The sequence below is a fragment of the Brassica napus genome, chromosome C7 (genome assembly GCF_020379485.1).
Source record: "Brassica napus cultivar Da-Ae chromosome C7, Da-Ae, whole genome shotgun sequence".
NCBI lineage: Eukaryota > Viridiplantae > Streptophyta > Magnoliopsida > Brassicales > Brassicaceae > Brassica > Brassica napus.
Genome location: NC_063450.1, coordinates 27,376,489 through 27,395,867, shown reverse-complemented (window position 1 = coordinate 27,395,867; position 19,379 = coordinate 27,376,489). Strand labels below are relative to the sequence as shown.

General features: G+C 36.2%; 4 protein-coding genes across 4 annotated transcripts; 2 read left to right on the top strand and 2 right to left on the bottom strand.

Annotated features, from left to right (window-relative positions):
• Positions 1–2,423: 2,423 nt before the first annotated feature.
• Positions 2,424–3,336, top strand: LOC106423373 (RING-H2 finger protein ATL80). Its single transcript, XM_013864152.3, has one exon. It carries the CDS (start codon positions 2,594–2,596, stop codon positions 3,188–3,190), a length of 597 nt encoding a protein of 198 aa, XP_013719606.1. The 5' UTR covers positions 2,424–2,593; the 3' UTR covers positions 3,191–3,336.
• A 6,291-nt stretch (positions 3,337–9,627) lies between these two features.
• On the top strand, positions 9,628–11,121 carry LOC106399141 (cysteine protease XCP2). Its single transcript, XM_013839611.3, has 3 exons — positions 9,628–10,131; positions 10,336–10,712; positions 10,790–11,121. The coding sequence occupies exons 1-3, from the start codon at positions 9,663–9,665 to the stop codon at positions 11,003–11,005; spliced, it is 1,062 nt and encodes a 353-aa protein (XP_013695065.1). The 5' UTR covers positions 9,628–9,662; the 3' UTR covers positions 11,006–11,121.
• Positions 11,122–11,264: 143 nt separating this feature from the next.
• LOC106399124 (increased DNA methylation 3) lies at positions 11,265–13,619 on the bottom strand. The gene is made up of 3 exons (XM_013839598.3): positions 13,486–13,619; positions 11,761–12,956; positions 11,265–11,689 (listed from the first exon to the last, which is right to left on the bottom strand). The coding sequence occupies exons 2-3, from the start codon at positions 12,884–12,886 to the stop codon at positions 11,442–11,444; spliced, it is 1,374 nt and encodes a 457-aa protein (XP_013695052.1). The 5' UTR covers positions 12,887–12,956; positions 13,486–13,619; the 3' UTR covers positions 11,265–11,441.
• A 1,003-nt stretch (positions 13,620–14,622) lies between these two features.
• Positions 14,623–17,082, bottom strand: LOC106399118 (RNA-binding protein 24). Its single transcript, XM_013839591.3, has 5 exons — positions 16,465–17,082; positions 16,057–16,192; positions 15,881–15,974; positions 15,307–15,349; positions 14,623–15,203 (listed from the first exon to the last, which is right to left on the bottom strand). The coding sequence occupies exons 1-5, from the start codon at positions 16,639–16,641 to the stop codon at positions 14,928–14,930; spliced, it is 726 nt and encodes a 241-aa protein (XP_013695045.1). The 5' UTR covers positions 16,642–17,082; the 3' UTR covers positions 14,623–14,927.
• Positions 17,083–19,379: the final 2,297 nt, after the last annotated feature.

Here is a 19,379-nt window from a genome sequence, read left to right as displayed (position 1 = left end):
TATTCATAGAATAATATTATAAATATAGTAAAGACATGGATTTAAATGCGTAATTTAAATGCAAAAATTAAAGGCATAAAATAAAAGAATAAACTTAAATTGCATAAATTTAAATTGCAAAAATTTAAATTGCAGAACTTTAAATAGCATAAATAAAATCGGGGGACTCAGCCTACCACATGATCTGAGGAGTCGTAGACTACCATATTGATCATTTTTCAAAGTCCGAGGAGACATGGTCTACCATTTTGACTTTTACTTTTATTCACAGAGGCAAAGACTACCACGTGTTTTTCTGATCGTAAAGGCATAGCCTACCATAACGATCAGTCGGGAAAGGCAGCGCCTATCATCCCGAAAAATAAATGGAGAAGGTCCAGCCTCTCACTCTAAAATAATAATAAAATTTAAATAAATTAAATATATTAGAATACATAAATTTAAACATTAACTCGGCTTAAGAACTTTTAGATTGATAAGCCTCAGTTAGTCAGAGTCTCGTGCCTGTAACGTATTGTAAACTATTAACTCACATGTAATAGTGAGGGATATATAAATCTGTATTTATATATTATATATTTTATGTTTGGAGAAAAAGGATTCAACGAGAGAGAGATAAAAATATTATATGTTGTTTTGTTATTGTTGTATGGGAGAGAAAGGTGAGATATAAAACTTATGATCTTGTTATTGATTTCTACGTAGTCCTTACAAAATGCATGAGAAGCTATATTTATAGCTAGGCGTGGGCATTTGGGGTCTCAATCGGGTTTTGGTTTTATCCATTCGGATTTTGGTTTTTCGGGTTTATCAAAATCAACTTCATTCGGGTTATATAAAAGTTCGGTTCGGGACCGGTTCGGGTTCTATCGGATTCGGGTCGGGGTTAGTAAATCTTCAAAAAACTGGTATAGCCCATTGTACTTTCGGGTTCGGGTCCCAATCGGTTCTTCGGTTTAAAAATACCTGATTTGTAAATATTTTGTAATTAAAACATGAATGAAATCGGTTCTTCGGATTTAAAATACATGATTTGTACATATTTTAATAGCCAAAACATAAGTAAAACTGATTCAAAAATAAAAAAAAAATCAAACATGATCATTCAAAATCAAGCGAAAGATAAAAATAGTTAGTGATAGAAAGAAAACCAGATAAATGAAATCATAAAACAAAAACTAAGTTCTCATTAAATGAAAAACATTATTCAATGAAAACAAAACCAAAATCTAAAAACTTCAGGCTTCAACCGCCACATTCCACCATCAACCTTCGTGTAACAGATAATTATTTTAGAAGTTCAATAATATCTTAAAGTATTTTGGATACATATTAAGAATTAAGATCATATTTGATAGAAATTCTTTTTGTGATTTTAAATGTTTCGGGTTCTATCGGATATCCATTTAGGTCCGGGTTCGGTTCGGATAATACCCATAACCCAAAATACCAAAAAACAGGATCCATTCGGTATTTATGTCGGGTTCAGATCGATTCGGATTCATTTTTATCGGATCAGGTTCGGTTCGGATTTTCGGATTCGATTTATTTGTCCAGCCCTATTTATAGCAATGGTAAGTCGGTTAGTTTTACCGACATATAACAAAAAGACAACATGATAAACATTATCTTCTAAATAGATAATCATTATCATAACACTTCGGTTATTGTTCCAATTGTCCAACAACAGAAAAATACACTCCTACATTTGTTACAATAAACATCGCCACACTCACACCACTAGTCATACAATCTCTTACATACTAATATGTATAGCAATTTTTTTCATAGACTGAGTAAATGATCTAAAGATGATATACTTGTGTCATAATATTTGTTTTCCCATTCTGCAAAACTATTAATCTAAACTTGTTTTCCAGATTATGAAAAAACATTCACGTTCGGCTTTATGTAGTTAGTTGGTTGTGTAAAACATAAATGTATTAAAATTTGCTCAGAAACTATTATATTGAAATTTTTTGATGTTCTTAAACTTCTATATAAAATTTAGTCTTTAAACTATTCTTTATTTTACCTGTGAGCCTTCTTTTAAAAAAAAACCTCTAAGCCACCGCTAAAGACAATTGCTAAAATAAATAAATAAATAGTATTTTTTCCGTTTCATAATATATGATGTTTTAGAAGATTTTTGTTATTTCAAAATAGATAATGTTTTGATATTTTTATGTTATTTTTAATTTTATTGAAAATTGCGTAACCAATTAGATATTATAGTTATTTCTATAATTGGTTGGATAATTTTTAAATTATATGTTTTAAACTAATTTTTAGAAAAAAATGAATTTTTTAATTTTTGTGCACTAAAAAATAACATCAACTATCGTTTTACGAAACCGATGGAGTATTAACTTTTTAACGAGTCTTGGAGTGTAACTATCAACTACAAAAGAATAATAATTATTTTAAAAACTGGGAATGACCAAAAGAACCTTAACCGGCAGCTACATAAGACCAGGAGAAGTCGCCGCTCTATAAAGCTCTAATCCTCTTCGCCTGCCTCAGACTCAAATCAAAGTCCTTCCTTTCTCTAAATATTTTCAAACGAACCCATAACTCTTCTCCTTCGCTCGAAATGGCTCGCCTTCTCTTCCGTCTTCTCGGTGAATCTAACACTCCGTCGCCTGTGCCGGATCCCTCCACCGCCGCTGTGACTTCCGATCTCGTGATCATCCTCGCTGCTCTCCTCTGCGCCATGATTTGTTTTCTCGGTCTAATCGCCGTTTCTCGATGCGTTTGGCTCCGTCGCCTCGCCGCCGGTAACCGAACCCACGCCGGCTCTCAAGGCGGTTCTGGTCAATCTCCTCCACCGCCGGTAGCAGCGGCGAACAAAGGACTGAAGAATAAAGTACTCCAATCTCTACCGAAGCTGACTTTCTCGCCGGAGTCACCGTCGTCGGAGAAGTTCACCGAGTGCGCGATCTGTCTGACGGAGTTCTCCAACGGCGACGAGCTCAGGATTTTACCACAGTGTGGTCATGGATTCCACGTGTTATGCATTGACACGTGGCTCGGGTCTCATTCGTCTTGCCCTTCTTGCCGTCAGATCTTGGTGGTTGCCAGGTGTCATAAGTGTGGGGGTTTGCCCGGTAGCTCTAGCTCCGGACCCGAACCCGAAATTGAGATCCGAATCAAGCAAGGCGAAGATGATCCCAATTCCTTCTTGCCTTGATTTTATTTATTTCGTTTTATTTCCGTAGTTTAGATGTCTCTATAGGTTTAAAGCAGATTGTTTTTAGAGGACAATGTTTTTATTCTCTTAATGTACATGTTAATTATAATTTGTAAATGTTTTATGAAATGTTTTTCTCTCTGTTATTTTCTAGTTAAGCATTAGAGAAGCATCCGAAATATAATATATATATATTTTTTTTTTTTTAGCATCCGAAATATTTCAATATTATAGGCTGAGTTTCCTTTCCATGTTATTTTATTTATAAAGCAAAAATAAATAAATATTGTGTTTCTTCGACTACTTTTAGGGGTTACCGGGTTATAGAATTTAGGGGTTATAGAATTTAGGATCACGAGACGGTGATCCACTTATATCATCTCCAAAAGACACTCTATAACTTCAAATATACTCTATAACTTCAAATATAAAGTTTTTTGCTTTTTAGAAGGGAAGTTCAAATTTAAAGATTTGAGTAGTGAAATTATATATTTAAAGTTTCACTATTCAATTCATTTTTTTATTTGCATTTTGGTCTCTACAATCACACATCACTTTTATGATTCATAAAATATTTTCTCGTTTATTGTTTTAATCCTTAAAAGAATGATATCTCATAAATATTTTAAATTTTACATATAAAATTATATAAAACTTTAAAATAAGATTTAAAATATTTTAAACTAGATTTAGACAACAATAATATACAAAATAAAATTTAAAAAAAAAATTAAAATTACATGAAGATATAACTATTACACAAATTTAAATATTACAATTACACTAATAGTCAGGTAAGTTTGATCTGGAACCTTCAAAATTTTCAAATATTGTCCAAATTTTTTGTGTAACTGAAGATGGTTGTTGTTGTTATTTTTGATATCTTTTTATACAATTCTTTCTTGTTCATATCGAATATATTCACGAGTATTAATATTATCGAAAATAAATTAGTTTTTAGCAATATTTTATGTTTCTCTTTTACTTTTTTTATTCCGATCTAATGTATATACAAGTATCAATATCATCCGATTTCAAAAACGTTTAGCACGTAATCTACAAAGTAAAAATGAGGAGAGCCATTTTTACTTCGAAATGCACGTACTAATAGATCATTTATCCATTACGAAAATCATTTTATGGAATAATATGGTATTTTGTTTGAAGTTTAATATTAATTAAGTTATTTTTATTTAAATTTTTATATTTTAATAGAATATTTTATTAATCAATATTGTTATAATATGTTTATATATGTCCTAGTTATTTACAAATTTTTTATGAATTCAAATTAGTTATGACAAATATAAGGACCATATTATAAAATACAAATAGTTTTGAAGTTGAGTTTGAAGTTTTACTTTTGGAGAATAACACGTTTAAACTTCAAATATAGAGTTTTGGAAACTTCAAAATAGGTTTTGTTTTTGGAGATGCTCTTAATCAAATAAAGTTTATAAGAAAATTAATAGTATACTGTAGTGAATTTTGTAATGAAAAACGTGAGTCAAAATGACTGTTGGAATATATATCAATTGGAGATATTGGTATTAGTTTAGTATATAACTGAAAGAGTCAAGATGACTGCAAGAAATTATTTTGGTGTTCTCTTCAACCTTTTTGAGTTTCGACCTAACAAATAGATTGCCGTATCCTGTATAATATGTGTTAAGAGTTTCTTTTTCTGTTTGTAACTTAATATGTGTTAGAGTTTTAGGTCAATGTTGAAAGAAAGTAATTGTACATATTTAAAATTTGATGGTTTAGTTTAATTTTGTGTGTATTAATGGGTTATATATATATATATATATTTTTTTTTTTTTTGGGACAACAATGGTTATATATTTAGAATGATTATTATTCGTTTATCAGGGGAGCCATTGAAGTTAATTACGACGGCTGGTCCACCATACAAATCACAAGCAATATGTCCACTCGGAAAGTGCGTATTTGTGCTTAGTGCTACTAATCATATTATATACATATTTATATTTTAATTCGACAGAAAATTATGACCATTAACCTGATATTCAACAAAAACTTATGACCATTAACCTGATGTTCAACAAAAACTTATGACCATTAATCTAAAGTTCAATTTAGTGGACTGTGAGATAAAAAAAATTATTGCATGCGAATATTCAAATTTTCTGAAATCATACTTTATCACAAAACATAAAAATCATTCTCAATAAAAAAATATATTGTTGATAACGTGATAAGGTCATTTTTGAAGGGTTTTAAAATTACACTGTTATCATTATGACTAACGATAAGATTACGTACAAAGTATAACTGATGCATGTATTAGATATGCCATGAACGTGTTTATCATATTTTTGAAGCTTTGAACTGCCCCGACGGGACCAAGAGTCGCAACAAAAATAAATGATCTCATGACCTTCAAAGAGAAGTACGTAGAACATAAAGTGGAGAGGAGATGCTTTATGTTTTGTTGATGGACTATAAATTCGCATACTAGAATGATGAGATGTAAAGTTTACCAATGAGACTGGAGATTCCCACATATATGTTATGCGCCATAATGTGCATTGCTGAATATAATACAGCTTTTTAAAATGGGTGTCGTTGAATAAATCTTTGCTAAAGAATATATAAAAGTATTTCTTTTACAAAAAAGAGAAAAATGAGATAAAACAGTATTTCATGTCTAGCTAATATTCTTACACCAATGTGCTTGCTTATATAAATTTAGGCCTCTACATTTGCTACATATATAAAATAACATGTAAAGTGTCTAAATTTGATTTCGAAGTGATTTATATGCAAAGGTTTGAATTTTATATCCAGTGTTTACATGTGTGTGTATATAAACATAAACATAAATGCATATAAAATAGATATAAAATCTAAAATAGCAAGGAATCCATCAAACTCTGCAGTTTGTACTGAGCGTCGACCTTTTTGCACAACTAGAAAGTTTCATTACTAGTGTGTGGTCCGATGATTTCGCCTTATATATACAGTTTAATTGATCGCTTATGAATGATTATAAAAAGTTCTGCGAATATTGATAGTGGTGTGAAGAAAAAGCATCAGTGGAAATTGGTTTTGCGTCAGAGCATTTGGTTTTTTGACTGAGGAATAAATATTTGGGTCTTCTTTCTTGGATTCTTTTAAGTTTTAACGACCCAACCTCGCGACCAAGTGGCCACAAAAATAAAAAATTTAGGGATTGCAGAATACATTCGGGATTTTGAACCCGACGTACATCGAACACGCAACCTTCTGATCTGGAGTCAGACGCGCTACCATTGCGCCATGGATCCCCATGGTTTGCATATATAATCAATATATATATTAGGTAGGTTGTGACAGAAGGTCCGCTGAGATCTGGTGAGGGAAGAGGTATGTATGAAACTATCCAACACTCTTTCATTTTGTTTTTAACTGTCAGTCTAAAAGTACCAAAATTTTAATTAGATGAATGTGCTTTGCTTCTGGTTTAAACTCTCATGATGTTTTTTTTTCATTTTCTTTATCATCTAAAAGGCTCTTTAAACACGAAGACCCATTCAACAACCATTTTGTTTAAGTTGGTAAAAGAAGCTCTACGGTTGAGATGTGCGGAAAAGTTTATCGGCTAGCTCCGGTCACACTTACAGAGAAGGAACAAATGGTTCATCAGAGAAGAATGTCTAGAGCTTACCAATGGAAGAGAACCAACGGTTTTCCTCAGAGAATGAGACTTAATACCGCCTGATATTGATCCTGGTAGTGATACAGTCGGATGAATCCTAGCCAATCATCCATTTGAAACTACGGTTAGCGATATTGATCAAGAGCTGGCTCAGAACAATGTGTACCAAAAGCAAGGAGTTCCTTTCAGGATTCGAGCTGAGCATGAAGCAAACACAACCTAAGTAAAAAAGTTAGCCCTAAGTTTTGTAAATATAAAAGCCTTGAGAATCAAACTTGCGTCCCAAGAAACTGGAGATATTACCCTAAATCTATGTTTGTGTATTTGTTTTGGGATCCCATTTGTTTTTCCATGGAGAGATAAAGAGCTTGAATCTAAAATATGCCGAAGCAAGAGAGAAAAACTGAGTAATTATTTGATTAATTTAGATAACAAAACAAAGGAATAAAAAAGAGAAACCAAATAGAGGTAAGCTCAGGAGATGAAGAAAATCTTTCAGGTACAGAGAGATTATATATATCCTTGGAAGGAGAAGAAGTTAGAAGCTTGAGCTTGAGCTCCAAAGGCAAAGTAGAATGTGATAACCTCCAAAGGCATACCTCTAGTCTCCGGGACTTTCATGTAAACAAAGATCCACGAGATCACACAAACCGCAGCGTAAATGCTGATCGTTAAACAAGTAGATGTCCTTGTAAAGATATAAAACCAATGAGTTTTAAAATTGAACTTTTACATGATTCATGTGTTTTTGTATACTGCCCTAATGGCGATCTATTACTCTGCCAGAAATCAAACTCAAGCTCCCATGGATGGAAAAGTGTCCTGATCGGGCGTGACCTTTTGAGCAAAAATGTGGGATGGCTAGTGGGAGATGGAAATTCAATCGAGATATGGAATGAACCTTGGCTGAATCTGAAGTACCAAGAAGGACTTATGGGACCGGTACCCGATGGAGACCAACAAGTGCGAGTCTCACAGCTCCTGACACCAGAGTCTACTAGCTGGGATGTAGACAAGATCAGAGCACTCTGCCCTGCCCATGAAGCACATATTCGGAGAATTAAGCCAAGTACGTCCGGGGCTCCGGATAAAGTCTTCTGAATGGGAACGGAGAGTGGGGAATATACAACGAAGTCAGGGTATGAGTTTGCTATGACGATGACTGAAGAGCCACAAGCTGATGGTAGAAATATCAACTGGTATCAGGCTGTTTGGAATGTTCCTACAGCGCCAAAAGTGAGGATGTTAGTCTGGAAGGCTCTAAAAGGTGCACTCCCAACGAGTGAGAGATTACAGGACAGACACATAGACATCGAACCCAACTGTAAAAGGTGTGGAGCCCCTGAATCTATCCTTCATCTGTTTTTCCAATGACGTTTTGCTAGAGACGTATGGACTCTAGCTCCCTTCACAAATGATATGGATTTTAGCGGAAGGGTAGATTTTATGGATCATTGGGAATTAGTCAGACCTCTTTCATGCCTACCACCGAGTGGTGTCTCTGCCACTAGCTTAGCAGCGTGGATACTATGGTTCCTGTGGACAAGCCGTAATAAGCTGGTGTTCAACGCTTTCACCAATTCTCCGACGGAAGTGCTCTCAGCAGCTTTATCTGCAGCAAGAGAATGGCAGAATGGACAATTACCAAAGCCTCAAAAACAGAGAAGCACCTCTGTACCTCCTATAAATCGTTCTACGCAAGATATCTCCTCCTCTATTGTGAGATCCGATGCTTCATGGAGAGAAAATTCAACTCACGCAGGGCTAAGATGGACCATTATCAGAGGTAACAGCCCCATGCTTTTCTCTAGAGTTGAACCACATGTTTCCTCACCGTTGATGGCCGAGGGCATTGCTATGCCTGAAGCTATTAGGAAGTGCAAGGAAATGGGACTGCGGAAGATCAGGTGCGAAGCTGACTCCAAGCAGCTGATCACGTACATCAACAACAAGGCACCCGTCCCGGAACTCTACGGAATCGTTTCAGATATTCTAGCTCTAGCAGCTGAATTTCAACTTATCTCCTTTGTTTGGATTTCAAGACTGCAAAATGTAGTTGCAGATGAACTTGCAAAACAAAGCTATGTATTAAAATGAGGAGTTAATTCCCTCACCTAACGTTTGAAGGTCTAAATGAAAGTTGTGTTTCAAAAAAAAAAAAAACATGATTCATGTGTTTATGAAAAAAATATGATGCTTATTATTGTGTCCACATCGTTTATACAAGTAGATGTCCTTGTAAATATATAACCAGTGAGTTTTCATATTGAACTTTTACATGATTCTTGTTTTATGAACAATATGATGCTTATTTACTTTATACTGGTTACTGGTCATCAAAATAAAAGAAGTTTTTGGTACGAAGATCATCTGATCCTCCTGACTTTGTTATCACTTATCAGATACCTTGTTGGATTGACAGGTCAAAACTTTGTTCTTTACAGGATAATATCTTACAAAAACATTTCACTGTATGTAATCTAATGTCCTATGAATTTGAGATAGCTTCACGAAAGAGGGTTAGTGATTGTGATCCAGATATGTGGGGCCTAGTATGAGTCTAAGTAGGAGCTTCTGGCTGAACTAGAGAGTTCTAAAGAAACATATACAATTATTACTTGGAGTGAAAGTAACCTCAGGGAAGACAAAACCAAGCTTAAAGATACGGACTTTATACAAGATTCAGAATTCAGATTCAGACAACTTCACTCTAAAGCAAAGAGATCGACCTCTATCAAAAACTTGAGCCTATATAAACTAGCCCTTCTCTTACAACTCTATCAACTATTAAACTAACATTGAATTACCCAAATGGCTACAAGAATCCTCTGTTTACTTCTTGCCTTAACCGCTGCATCACTATCCCTCTCTTTCGCTGCTTCCCACGATTTCTCCATCGTTGGATATGCCCCTGAGGATTTAGAATCTCATGACAAACTCATCGAACTCTTCGAAAACTGGCTCTCCAACTTCGAGAAAGCTTACGAAACCGTTGAAGAGAAGTTTCGTAGGTTCGAAGTTTTCAAGGATAATCTGAAGCACATCGATGAGACTAACAAGAAAGCGAAAAGCTACTGGCTTGGTCTCAACGAGTTTGCGGATTTGAGCCACGAAGAATTCAAGAACAAGTACTTGGGTCTCAAGACTGATATAGTGAGACGCGATGATGATGAAAGATCTTACCAAGAGTTCGCTTATAAAGACGTTGAGGCTTTGCCTAAATCTGTTGACTGGAGAAAGAAAGGAGCCGTGAGCTATGTCAAGAACCAAGGCTCTTGCGGTAATCTCAAATCTTGGACTCTTAATTATGTGTTATAAGTCTCTTTTTTTTTTAATACCAGGAGGTTCAGGGTCGATAACTGTCCAGGCCCGAAACTACATCATGTAATATCAGTTTCGTTCCATCGGTCACTCGAACTATAGATCTCTGACACAATGACCATAGTCCTTTCCAGTTCCTCATTTCATTTTTTAATGTTTGTAGGGAGTTGTTGGGCATTTTCGACAGTAGCTGCAGTGGAAGGTATAAACAAGATTGTGACAGGAAACTTGACAACATTGTCCGAACAAGAACTCATAGATTGTGACACAACCTACAACAATGGCTGCAACGGTGGTCTCATGGACTATGCTTTTGACTACATTGTCAAGAACGGAGGTCTTCGCAAGGAAGAGGATTATCCTTACTCCATGGAAGAAGGAACTTGTGAGACGCAAAAAGATGAATCTGAAATGGTGACTATCAATGGTCACCAAGATGTACCTACCAATGACGAGAAGAGTCTCTTGAAGGCATTGGCTCATCAGCCTCTCAGTGTCGCCATTGATGCTTCTGGTAGAGAGTTCCAGTTCTACAGCGGCGTAAGTACACATTACTAAATCCATGATCAAGAAAATGATTGAACAACAGATTCTTGACTGTGTTTTGGTATGTGAAGGGTGTTTTTGATGGGCGGTGCGGGGTGGATTTGGACCATGGTGTGGCTGCGGTTGGGTACGGATCAAGCAAGGGTTCGGATTATATCATTGTGAAGAATTCTTGGGGACCAAAGTGGGGAGAGAAAGGTTACATTAGGATGAAGAGGAACACTGGTAAACCAGAGGGTCTCTGTGGAATCAACAAGATGGCTTCTTTCCCCACCAAAACTAAGTGATGTGATCACTCTTATTTTTATCTTCATTTGATCATATCAAATATGAATGTTATATCATGAAACTGTAATTTGAATTGTTTTCTCTTTTGATTATTGAATAGAACTATTGGCAATAATAAGTTCTATAAGAATAACAAACACTAGCTGTCATGTCTGAAGCAATTATGTATCTTCCAGCATCATCCTTAGCCATTTGGTTTGGTTTTATTCACAGGTTAACAGTTAAATTAGTAACAACCCTAGTGCTTCGGTGAGAGTAACATGAAAACATTGTGGGATCAATAGTGGGAAGAGGGGTCTGGTTAGCAAAAGCAACAGCTTCATGTCCAAAAAATTGAGAGATATGTCTGCTTTTGATTGGGCCTAGCTTCTATATCCCATTAACAAAAAGATTTACAGAGATCCTAGTGTTACTTTGCTTGAAGGAACCTCTGGTTTAGATAGTGTCTTTCTGTCTGATGACGACAGCCTCGAAGATACCATCTGATCTGAAGTTAGGAGAGACAAACCGCGGATCAACTGGTCCTGGGAGGCTAAAGGACAGCTTGAACGGTCCAGGAGGACACGGCTTCTGGCTATTCATCTTGAAAACACGAGAATGCCTCTCTATCGTCTTCTGTCCTGTTGTGGTTGATCCCTCAAGTATAACCTTTCCATCTGATTTAATCTCACAGCTGAATTTATCTGCACAAAGACACCATGTGTTAATCACAATGAGAACTATGGAAACATGTAGCAGAGATGAATATAAATACCGTTGTCTTTGCTGACACCGGGCAGAGCCACCTGGAAAAAGTAAGCAACTTTGTTGACGCCAATGTCGACAACACCAATGGATGTTCCTCTACTTGCTGTTCCTTTAGTTACAACCGTTGGTTCTGCATCACATTCCTTCATTGCAGGAGGTACAATTACAAGTGGCGGATCTGTTTTGTCTCTTTCCACAAGAGATTCTCCATTCTTGTTTTTCTCTTTTGTTGATGAGTTTTTGAACCGTCTTCTCTTGTAAGTCTCTCGAAATCTTTCTGGTGTCTTGCTGATGACACCACAAGAAGCATGAGCAGAAACTGCTTCTTCTTCATCTTTCTTCCTCTTGCATGTCTGTGGAGGCTGTGCAGATGAGTTACAGTCTTGGTTAGTGACAAGTCCATTGGACATCGCTTCCTCCTGCTCCGTTCCCTTTCTCTGTGGTATTATGTCTCCTGATATTCCTTCGGGGATTTGATCACTGTTTACACAAACAGCAACTTCTTTCTCCACTCTCTTTCTTTTGCTAGTGTCTTGAAGTTCTTGGTCACTGACAAGACCATTCGATGTCACTTCTCCATTACTTAAACAGTCCTGCTCGGCTCCTCGGCTTTCATCCAGCATCTTCACAGGTCGAGGAGACAAAGACACGACCCTGTCTATTTTCAAGTCGTCCACACGTGACAAGCATCTGAATCTCTGAAGCTCGTCCTTGCTTATAAACGCTACAACAGGATCATCAATAACAACAATGCCCTTGACAATCTCGAGACTCGGGGAATACCTTTTCTGCGGGTGAAGACTCGTGGGGAAATAATGAGTGAACTGACGAAGCTCTCCACTAGGTTCCATAGGTAGATAACCCTTGAGATACATAAGAACCATATCCGGATGAAGGAGGAGGGAGGAGCTGGCGTTTCTGAGTACATAATAGTACAAGTTCTGTAGCTGAGCAACGGTTAGAGAGGAGGATCCGATTTGCTTGGGGGTGTAAGGAGGCAAGCGTTTGGATAATCTTTGAGAAACAGAGCATCTTGGGATATCTGAAAAGACATCAGGGCCTAGATAATGGCTCATGATGAAATTAACCAAGAAGTACGGGTCGCTTGATAAGCCGTCGCTGCACAGACTCATGTTCCCCCCCCTCCCCCCCCCCCCTGAGTTGTTTGTTTTGAATCCAGCAAAATGACTCTGTAAGTGAAACCTGCAATATTACAAATGAATAGAAAGTATAAAGACATGCCAAGGGGAAATAAATATGGAAAATCTCAAAAATTGACAGATTAATTAAGTCCTAGCTTTTTTTAAGATCCACTATTTGGGTCCCTCCCTATTCTTTGAACAATCTCTAATCATGTTTTATATCTTCATCAATAAAGAGAAAAGGTAACCGAACCCTAAAGTTCAGAGAAAGCTAATACATCTGCGGCATTGTGTTGTGCACTTCACGAAACCACCAGATTCTACCCAGAAAATAGCATATAATCACACAAGTCAAGTCATGCATGAAACTAGTTACTCATTGTTTACAAAGTGGTAGTTCAAGGAATTCGCAACATTTGTTTTTTTTTATTTCTACTCAAATCCAAAGACGAAACCATCTCTACTCTCTATTTCCAGAACCGATCCTTTACTTTTTTTCTATTTTGCGATTGAAAACTTAGAAGCTCCCATAGGTATCAGAAATTAAGCAACATGGCAACTGAAAACGAGAATATATCGGAAAAACTTACGATTAAAAAGACCCTGTAAATAATGAGAGAGAGTTTACAGTTTAGGAGGAGAGATTTGTTTGGTGCAAGCAAAGACGGAATTTTTGTTAGGGGAAGGCCAAATGCGAAGAGGATGATGGGGGGCCTTCTTTTGCTTTTGTTACACGTGGATAACAGCCACCATTGGAGCCATCACCTGTCACCTGAGTTAACACGTGCCGACTTTTTTTGTAACTTTTTGGGCTTTTTAAAAAGTTAATGAGGCCCAAATGTTTTATTTTGTCTTATTCTTCTTTTTGAAAAATAGTATTCTTAGAGAGTGTATATAATTAAAATATTTTAAAATTTATGTTACATAAGAAAAATAGTTTTAAAATCTACTAACAAAATAATCATCTATTTTTTAATTAAAATCACTCAAATTTTCTTAAGAAAATCTATGCCAATCATTCTAAAGAATTTGTAATGAAAGGTAGTAGCACTGTATCACTAAAATTTGAGATAAATGATGTATTAAGCCTCAGATCTGGATTCTAAAAATATGCAACTTCTCAAGAAAATTAAGTCATTTTCTAATGTGTGTTTTGCTCCAAAGTCCAAAGAAGGCTTGCAAACGTAGGAAAAAAATGATGTTTATAAAAAATCTGGTGTTGAAAAGGAATGGGGTTGACAAACAAGAAAAAGAAAAAGAGGTAGTGGTAGGAAAATGGAAAATGGAAACATAAAATATTACGAGGATTCTACAAACTTGGATCTTCAGATTCAGTTTTGTCTGGTATCCAAACTTCATTACTTTGCCATTAACTTGATACATACCTTGCCATTTAAATATCCCCAGTAAAATCCGTTTCGATCAATTATATTTTATGAAACAATACAGTAAAATCCAAAGTGATGTGGATGCATGGATGTTAAGTTTTTTGTTGATGCTTGTAAGATTTGATGTGTCCAAAGATGAAGTGTAATTACCTTGAGAGAGGGAAAAACAATGTTAACTCAAAACAAAAGGTTTCTCTTGTAACGTGTGACTAGATAAAAATGGTTTATGTGATGATGGGTTTAACTAACTCTAGTCTTTCATCTCCCAAACAAGTTTAGCGTGTAGTAAACACGAAGTGATTTTAACAAGGAAAAATGAAGGGAGAAAAACAGAGGAAATTCAGCAAAAAATGGTAACAATAAAGGAATGATTTCTGAAATAACAATTTCTCAGTCTAGGAACTGTTCTGTACAGATATGGAAAGACAAGAGCCAGCCCCTGGAGCTAAATATATATGCAGAGACAACAAGTAAGTAAGCTCAGTAGACATTAATTTTATTTACAATGCAGAGGACTCGACTCAAGAGGGCGTAGAAAGCTACACAAGTAGCAATCTTCTTATCAGCAGTCCTGTGCCTTAGAAAGTGTCTAGTAGCAAGACTAGTTCAAAAGAATCAGATTACGATTCTTTTATGTATAGTTTTCACCCTGTTGTTTGATCAGAACCGCTTCTTTGCATATGTTGAGGAGTCTGAACAATGATATGGGATTGTGTTGGGGAAGGACCTGCTATAACTGAAGGGTAGGGAGATTGAATATGACTTCCTGGAACTGAATAGCCCTGTACCGCTGTATAATTGTGACCAGCGGGGATGTTTTGACTCAATTGCCCGTATTGGTAGCCAGGTGAGTTAACAGCCCCAGGTACTCCATAAACCTGAAGGTACTGTTGTTGCCCAATGTAAGGACCATACAAGCCCTTTAATAACCATGAAGAGAAGACGAGTTATATAACCAAAGTCAAAATAGTTTTGAATGCCTAAGTAAACCAATAAGAGACTGTAACAATTTCAGAAGCTCACATGAGACTGAGAATAAATGTACTCAGGTCCATATGGTGTAGCCCTGAGAGAACACGGAAACATAAAAATTAGAAACAGACGAAGTAAAGTCTTTGCTAGACATTCAAAAGAGAATATAAAGAAGGGTAGTGGTTATAAAACAAATGGCTAAATTAAATTGCACAAAGAAAAGAAATTATACAAAACTAGGAGAAAATAAGCCTATATGTCCATTCCCAAATGTTCACTCCTGAACTTGAGATCATTTTGGCCTTTTCAAAGTCCAGATACATTCCATGACCTTGCTTGTCCAAAACAAACTGAGCTCTGAAACATATCCACTGCTGGAACTATTTTTTGTATTACCAACACAACATGCCACATCCCAGTGCTATCCAATGTGGCAGAAGGTAACTATAAACCCGTAGCCCATGCTATGATTGGTAAATCCCACTTGATCAAAGCGACTGAACAAAATGTTTCACCTTTGTGAAATGGACTAGCAGGTAAGCATACATTACAACTGATTATCTCTTTACAGCATATATGTACAGTAGCTAGGTGATTCTGTAACACTCAGAATAGCATAACTCACCCATAAGGGTACATAACTCCTTGCTGGTAGCTATAAGCAGGTGGTTGCTGATACGGATGTCTTCCAACATATGGGGAAGCAGGTCTCATCCGTCCTAACGAACAAAAAAGTAATATAAAGGTCTCAGGAATTTATGCAAGGGAAATAAAATAAATGAATAGTGAAGCAAGACTGACCAGGTATCACAGAATATTGCATGGGAAGGCGAGGTCTGCCAAGGGAAGCTAGATTACAATTTGCACGTCTGCCATCTATAATAGGTGCTGGGTCAACACATGCTCTCCTAGCAGCCTCTGGATCTCGGAAAGTCACCTAAAAAAATCCTCCATACAAATCAAAAAACAGAGCACTGAGTCATTCAACAACCATGAATATAATAAACTAACAGGTATATAAGTTAACCAGATGAAAATCACTACTCCTCTGATTAGAATACTCAAAAAAGGTAGCAAATATGGCCAGTGAGGGTTTCAGCAAAAACAGCATTTAGGATCCTAAGCCTAACGAATCATTCTAAGCAAACCATTGAAGCAGCAATAAACCAAGTTGATGAATAAGATGAGGAAATAAGATAGAAGACTCACAAAGCCGTAACCTTTGGATCGACCAGTGCTCTTGTCGTAAATAACGACCGCCTCAAGGATCTCACCATAGGGTTCGAAATGGCGAAGAAGAGTCTCGCTCTGAGTCTCCCAGGCAAGGCCACCAACGAAGACCTTGGTGAAGGTTGTATCACCAAAAGGAGAGTACGAGTACGCCATATGATTAGAGAAGACAAGGAGCGATTCTAAAACTTGACCCAGTAAACCCTAGACATAGTTTTTGGATGATTAAAACCTTAGTAAAAGTGAAGACGAGATTCTAGGGTTTACTTAGGTCTGCGATGGGGAGAAGGAAAGAAAAAGGGAAAACGAACGAGATCGGCGCCAACGAAACCTAACAAGTAATGATCATGACAGAGAAACAAAAAAGAAGAGATAAAATTTCCCGGGAAAAAAAAGTAACAGAAAATTAGAAAGAAGTTAGGGGGAAATGGGTTGTAAACTTTTGAAAGATAGGCCAGGAAGATGAGGTTAATGGAAATTGTACATTGATGATGATGCTGAAGAAGAAGTTGGTTATGATGCGTGATTATTATTGATTCATGAATTGTTTAGCCAGAGAGAGAGAGAAACAGAGTTGGTTCCTCTTCGCTCTCATAAGAATGGGTCCCGCTCAAATCAATATACTATTTACTAGTTTATGTTATTAGCGCTGTAATTACAGAACAGAGTATGTGTTCCCTCGTGTCGATTAAAGCAAATTATCAACTCTGTAAACTTACCAAGAAATAACTTATGTTTCCATGTATCTTAATTTGTTTTATTAATTACGTACAATGGTAGTATAATCTTTTTTTCCTTCAAATTTATCTAACACCCTAAAGATAATACACAATTGTTTTTTTCTATTATAAAAGGGCTAACAGTTGATAAAAAAATAAAAGGGCTAACGATACACAATGTTGTACTTACATACTACTTTTTAATCTTGGGGAATGTTGGATAGCAACTGAAATGGATAAGCCTTGTGAGCAGTACCATCGACCCTACTAAACTATATTAAAGTTGAGAAATGACTTTCCTGGGCCCTGGCTATAGTGTCTTTTTCACATCTAAATCATTGTAAAAAAATATGTATAATAAACTAACTAAATTAGATTTATTTATTAAAAATCTCAAATTACATAAGAATATTTGGTCTCATGAATATAGCCAAATCATTCAAACGGTGGTTGAATTTCGTATCTCCATTTATATATTTTAGATGGTGTGGTGTCAAGCTTTCACCCCAAACCACTTTGGTTAAGGTTTATGGATCCCTTGTCTTAACGTAAAGCATGAAAAAAATATATAAAGTTGAATGGCATGGGGACCTTATCTTTGGAGGCGAAAAATGCTTTTTTTTTTTTTTTTGGTAATCCAAGGTTTCCCGATTCGCGGGTCATCCCTGGGTCCGGTCAGGCAGCGGACCGGCTTCACCCGGGAGGGTATGTCCTGAGCCCGAAGGCCCAGTATCCGCTTCGTGACATGGATGAGCAGTTCGCCTTCGGCTGGCGTCGAACCCGGAAGCATGACAATTGGCCCCCAAAGCTCTAACCAGTAGAGCTGACTCATCCCGTCGAAAAATGCATTTTTCGATCCCAACATTTAGTACCGTGCCTTTTTATACTTTTTTTTTTCTTTTTTGAAAAGAGCCTTTTTATACCTTAACAAATCATAAATACAAAATCATACATGAACTAAGAATTTGTTTAAACTTTCAGACGCAAACTTTAATCTGTAGCATAAACCGCTGGGAATTGAACTGTTTTCGTGCAGACATAATATAGTCTTACTTACTACTGTGCTTTTATTGTTTTTTTTATCAAATTTAAAATATCTATATTTTTATTTGTATATTATAAGGGAAAAATATTTTTGTTTACAAATTTTATTTAGTACAAATTATAATTGCATTAATAATTTATATATTTCAAGTTTTTTACACTCTTACACATGCAATAAAACTAAAAAATGATATTTCATAAATTATTCAATCTAATTTTAAAATGACATTTCTCAAATAGTTATCTAATTTTAAATATTTAAATTTTAAAAAATCTACATATTATAGTGATTATATTTTTTTCTTAAAAATCAAAACTTAGCTTTTAAGTAACTTTATATCCATTTGCGTTTGTTTGAGTAACATTCAAGTTATCCATAAATTACTTTTATTCCAACTGTTGCTGAACAACATATTAGTGTGGCCCAAATAAGTCCAGCACAGCCACAACTTCAGATATCTCAAAAGCCCATTAAAGAGAGTCAAAGGAGTCAACATCAGGACAGAGCTTCAACGGTTCAAAACAGAGTTCAAGTCTGCGTTTCCTCTAGTACGGGAAAGCAACCATTACAGCTGTGTAATTGATATGCTCTTTTGTCTTGTTGCTAGTTTTAGAAACACAGCTGTATAGTCTCTAGATCCTTCAGCTGAGCCCTTTAAATAAGGAACGTTGTATCAGAGAACATTATCAAGAAATAAAGTTATTATTCAGAAACCCTAGTTCTTGTTGTTACCTTCATGGTATCAGAGCACAGAGAGTAGATCTTGGAGTTTTTTTTTCGCCATGGACGGTAATCAAGACCCTCAGTCCGCGTCAAACTTGACAATCACTCAGTGTGTCACCCTTAAGCTCAAAGATGACAACTATCTCATCTGGAAGCTGCAGTTTGAACAATTTCTCTCTTCTCAGATGCTTCTCGGCTACGTTACTGGACCTCAACCTCGCCCTGCGCAAACCATAACCGTCCGTACTGAAGACCAAGCTGTCGAAGCCGCAAATCCGGAGTTCGTTCGATGGGTTCAAAAAGACCAACTTATCATGGCCTGGATCTACGGCACTCTTTCTGAAAATGCGCTCCGCTCAGTCTATGGACTTCATACGTCTCAAGAGGTATGGTTCTCTCTAGGACAG

What these genes read in the sequence shown, in the direction of transcription:
- LOC106399118 (XM_013839591.3), bottom strand. Translation starts at nt 16,641, where the DNA reads ATGGCGTACTCGTACTCTCCTTTTGGTGATACAACCTTCACCAAGGTC. An exon ending in GATCCAAAGGTTACGGCTTT is followed by an intron (nt 16,193 to 16,464) that starts GTGAGTCTTCTA and finishes GGATTTTTTTAG; the next exon opens with GTGACTTTCCGAGATCCAGA. An exon ending in ACATTTATTCTCAGTCTCAT is followed by an intron (nt 15,204 to 15,306) that starts GTGAGCTTCTGA and finishes TGGTTATTAAAG; the next exon opens with GGCTTGTATGGTCCTTACAT.
- LOC106399124 (XM_013839598.3), bottom strand. Translation starts at nt 12,886, where the DNA reads ATGAGTCTGTGCAGCGACGGCTTATCAAGCGACCCGTACTTCTTGGTT. An exon ending in CGGTGTCAGCAAAGACAACG is followed by an intron (nt 11,690 to 11,760) that starts GTATTTATATTC and finishes GTCTTTGTGCAG; the next exon opens with ATAAATTCAGCTGTGAGATT.
- LOC106399141 (XM_013839611.3), top strand. Translation starts at nt 9,663, where the DNA reads ATGGCTACAAGAATCCTCTGTTTACTTCTTGCCTTAACCGCTGCATCA. An exon ending in CAAGAACCAAGGCTCTTGCG is followed by an intron (nt 10,132 to 10,335) that starts GTAATCTCAAAT and finishes TAATGTTTGTAG; the next exon opens with GGAGTTGTTGGGCATTTTCG. An exon ending in AGTTCCAGTTCTACAGCGGC is followed by an intron (nt 10,713 to 10,789) that starts GTAAGTACACAT and finishes TGGTATGTGAAG; the next exon opens with GGTGTTTTTGATGGGCGGTG.
- LOC106423373 (XM_013864152.3), top strand. Translation starts at nt 2,594, where the DNA reads ATGGCTCGCCTTCTCTTCCGTCTTCTCGGTGAATCTAACACTCCGTCG.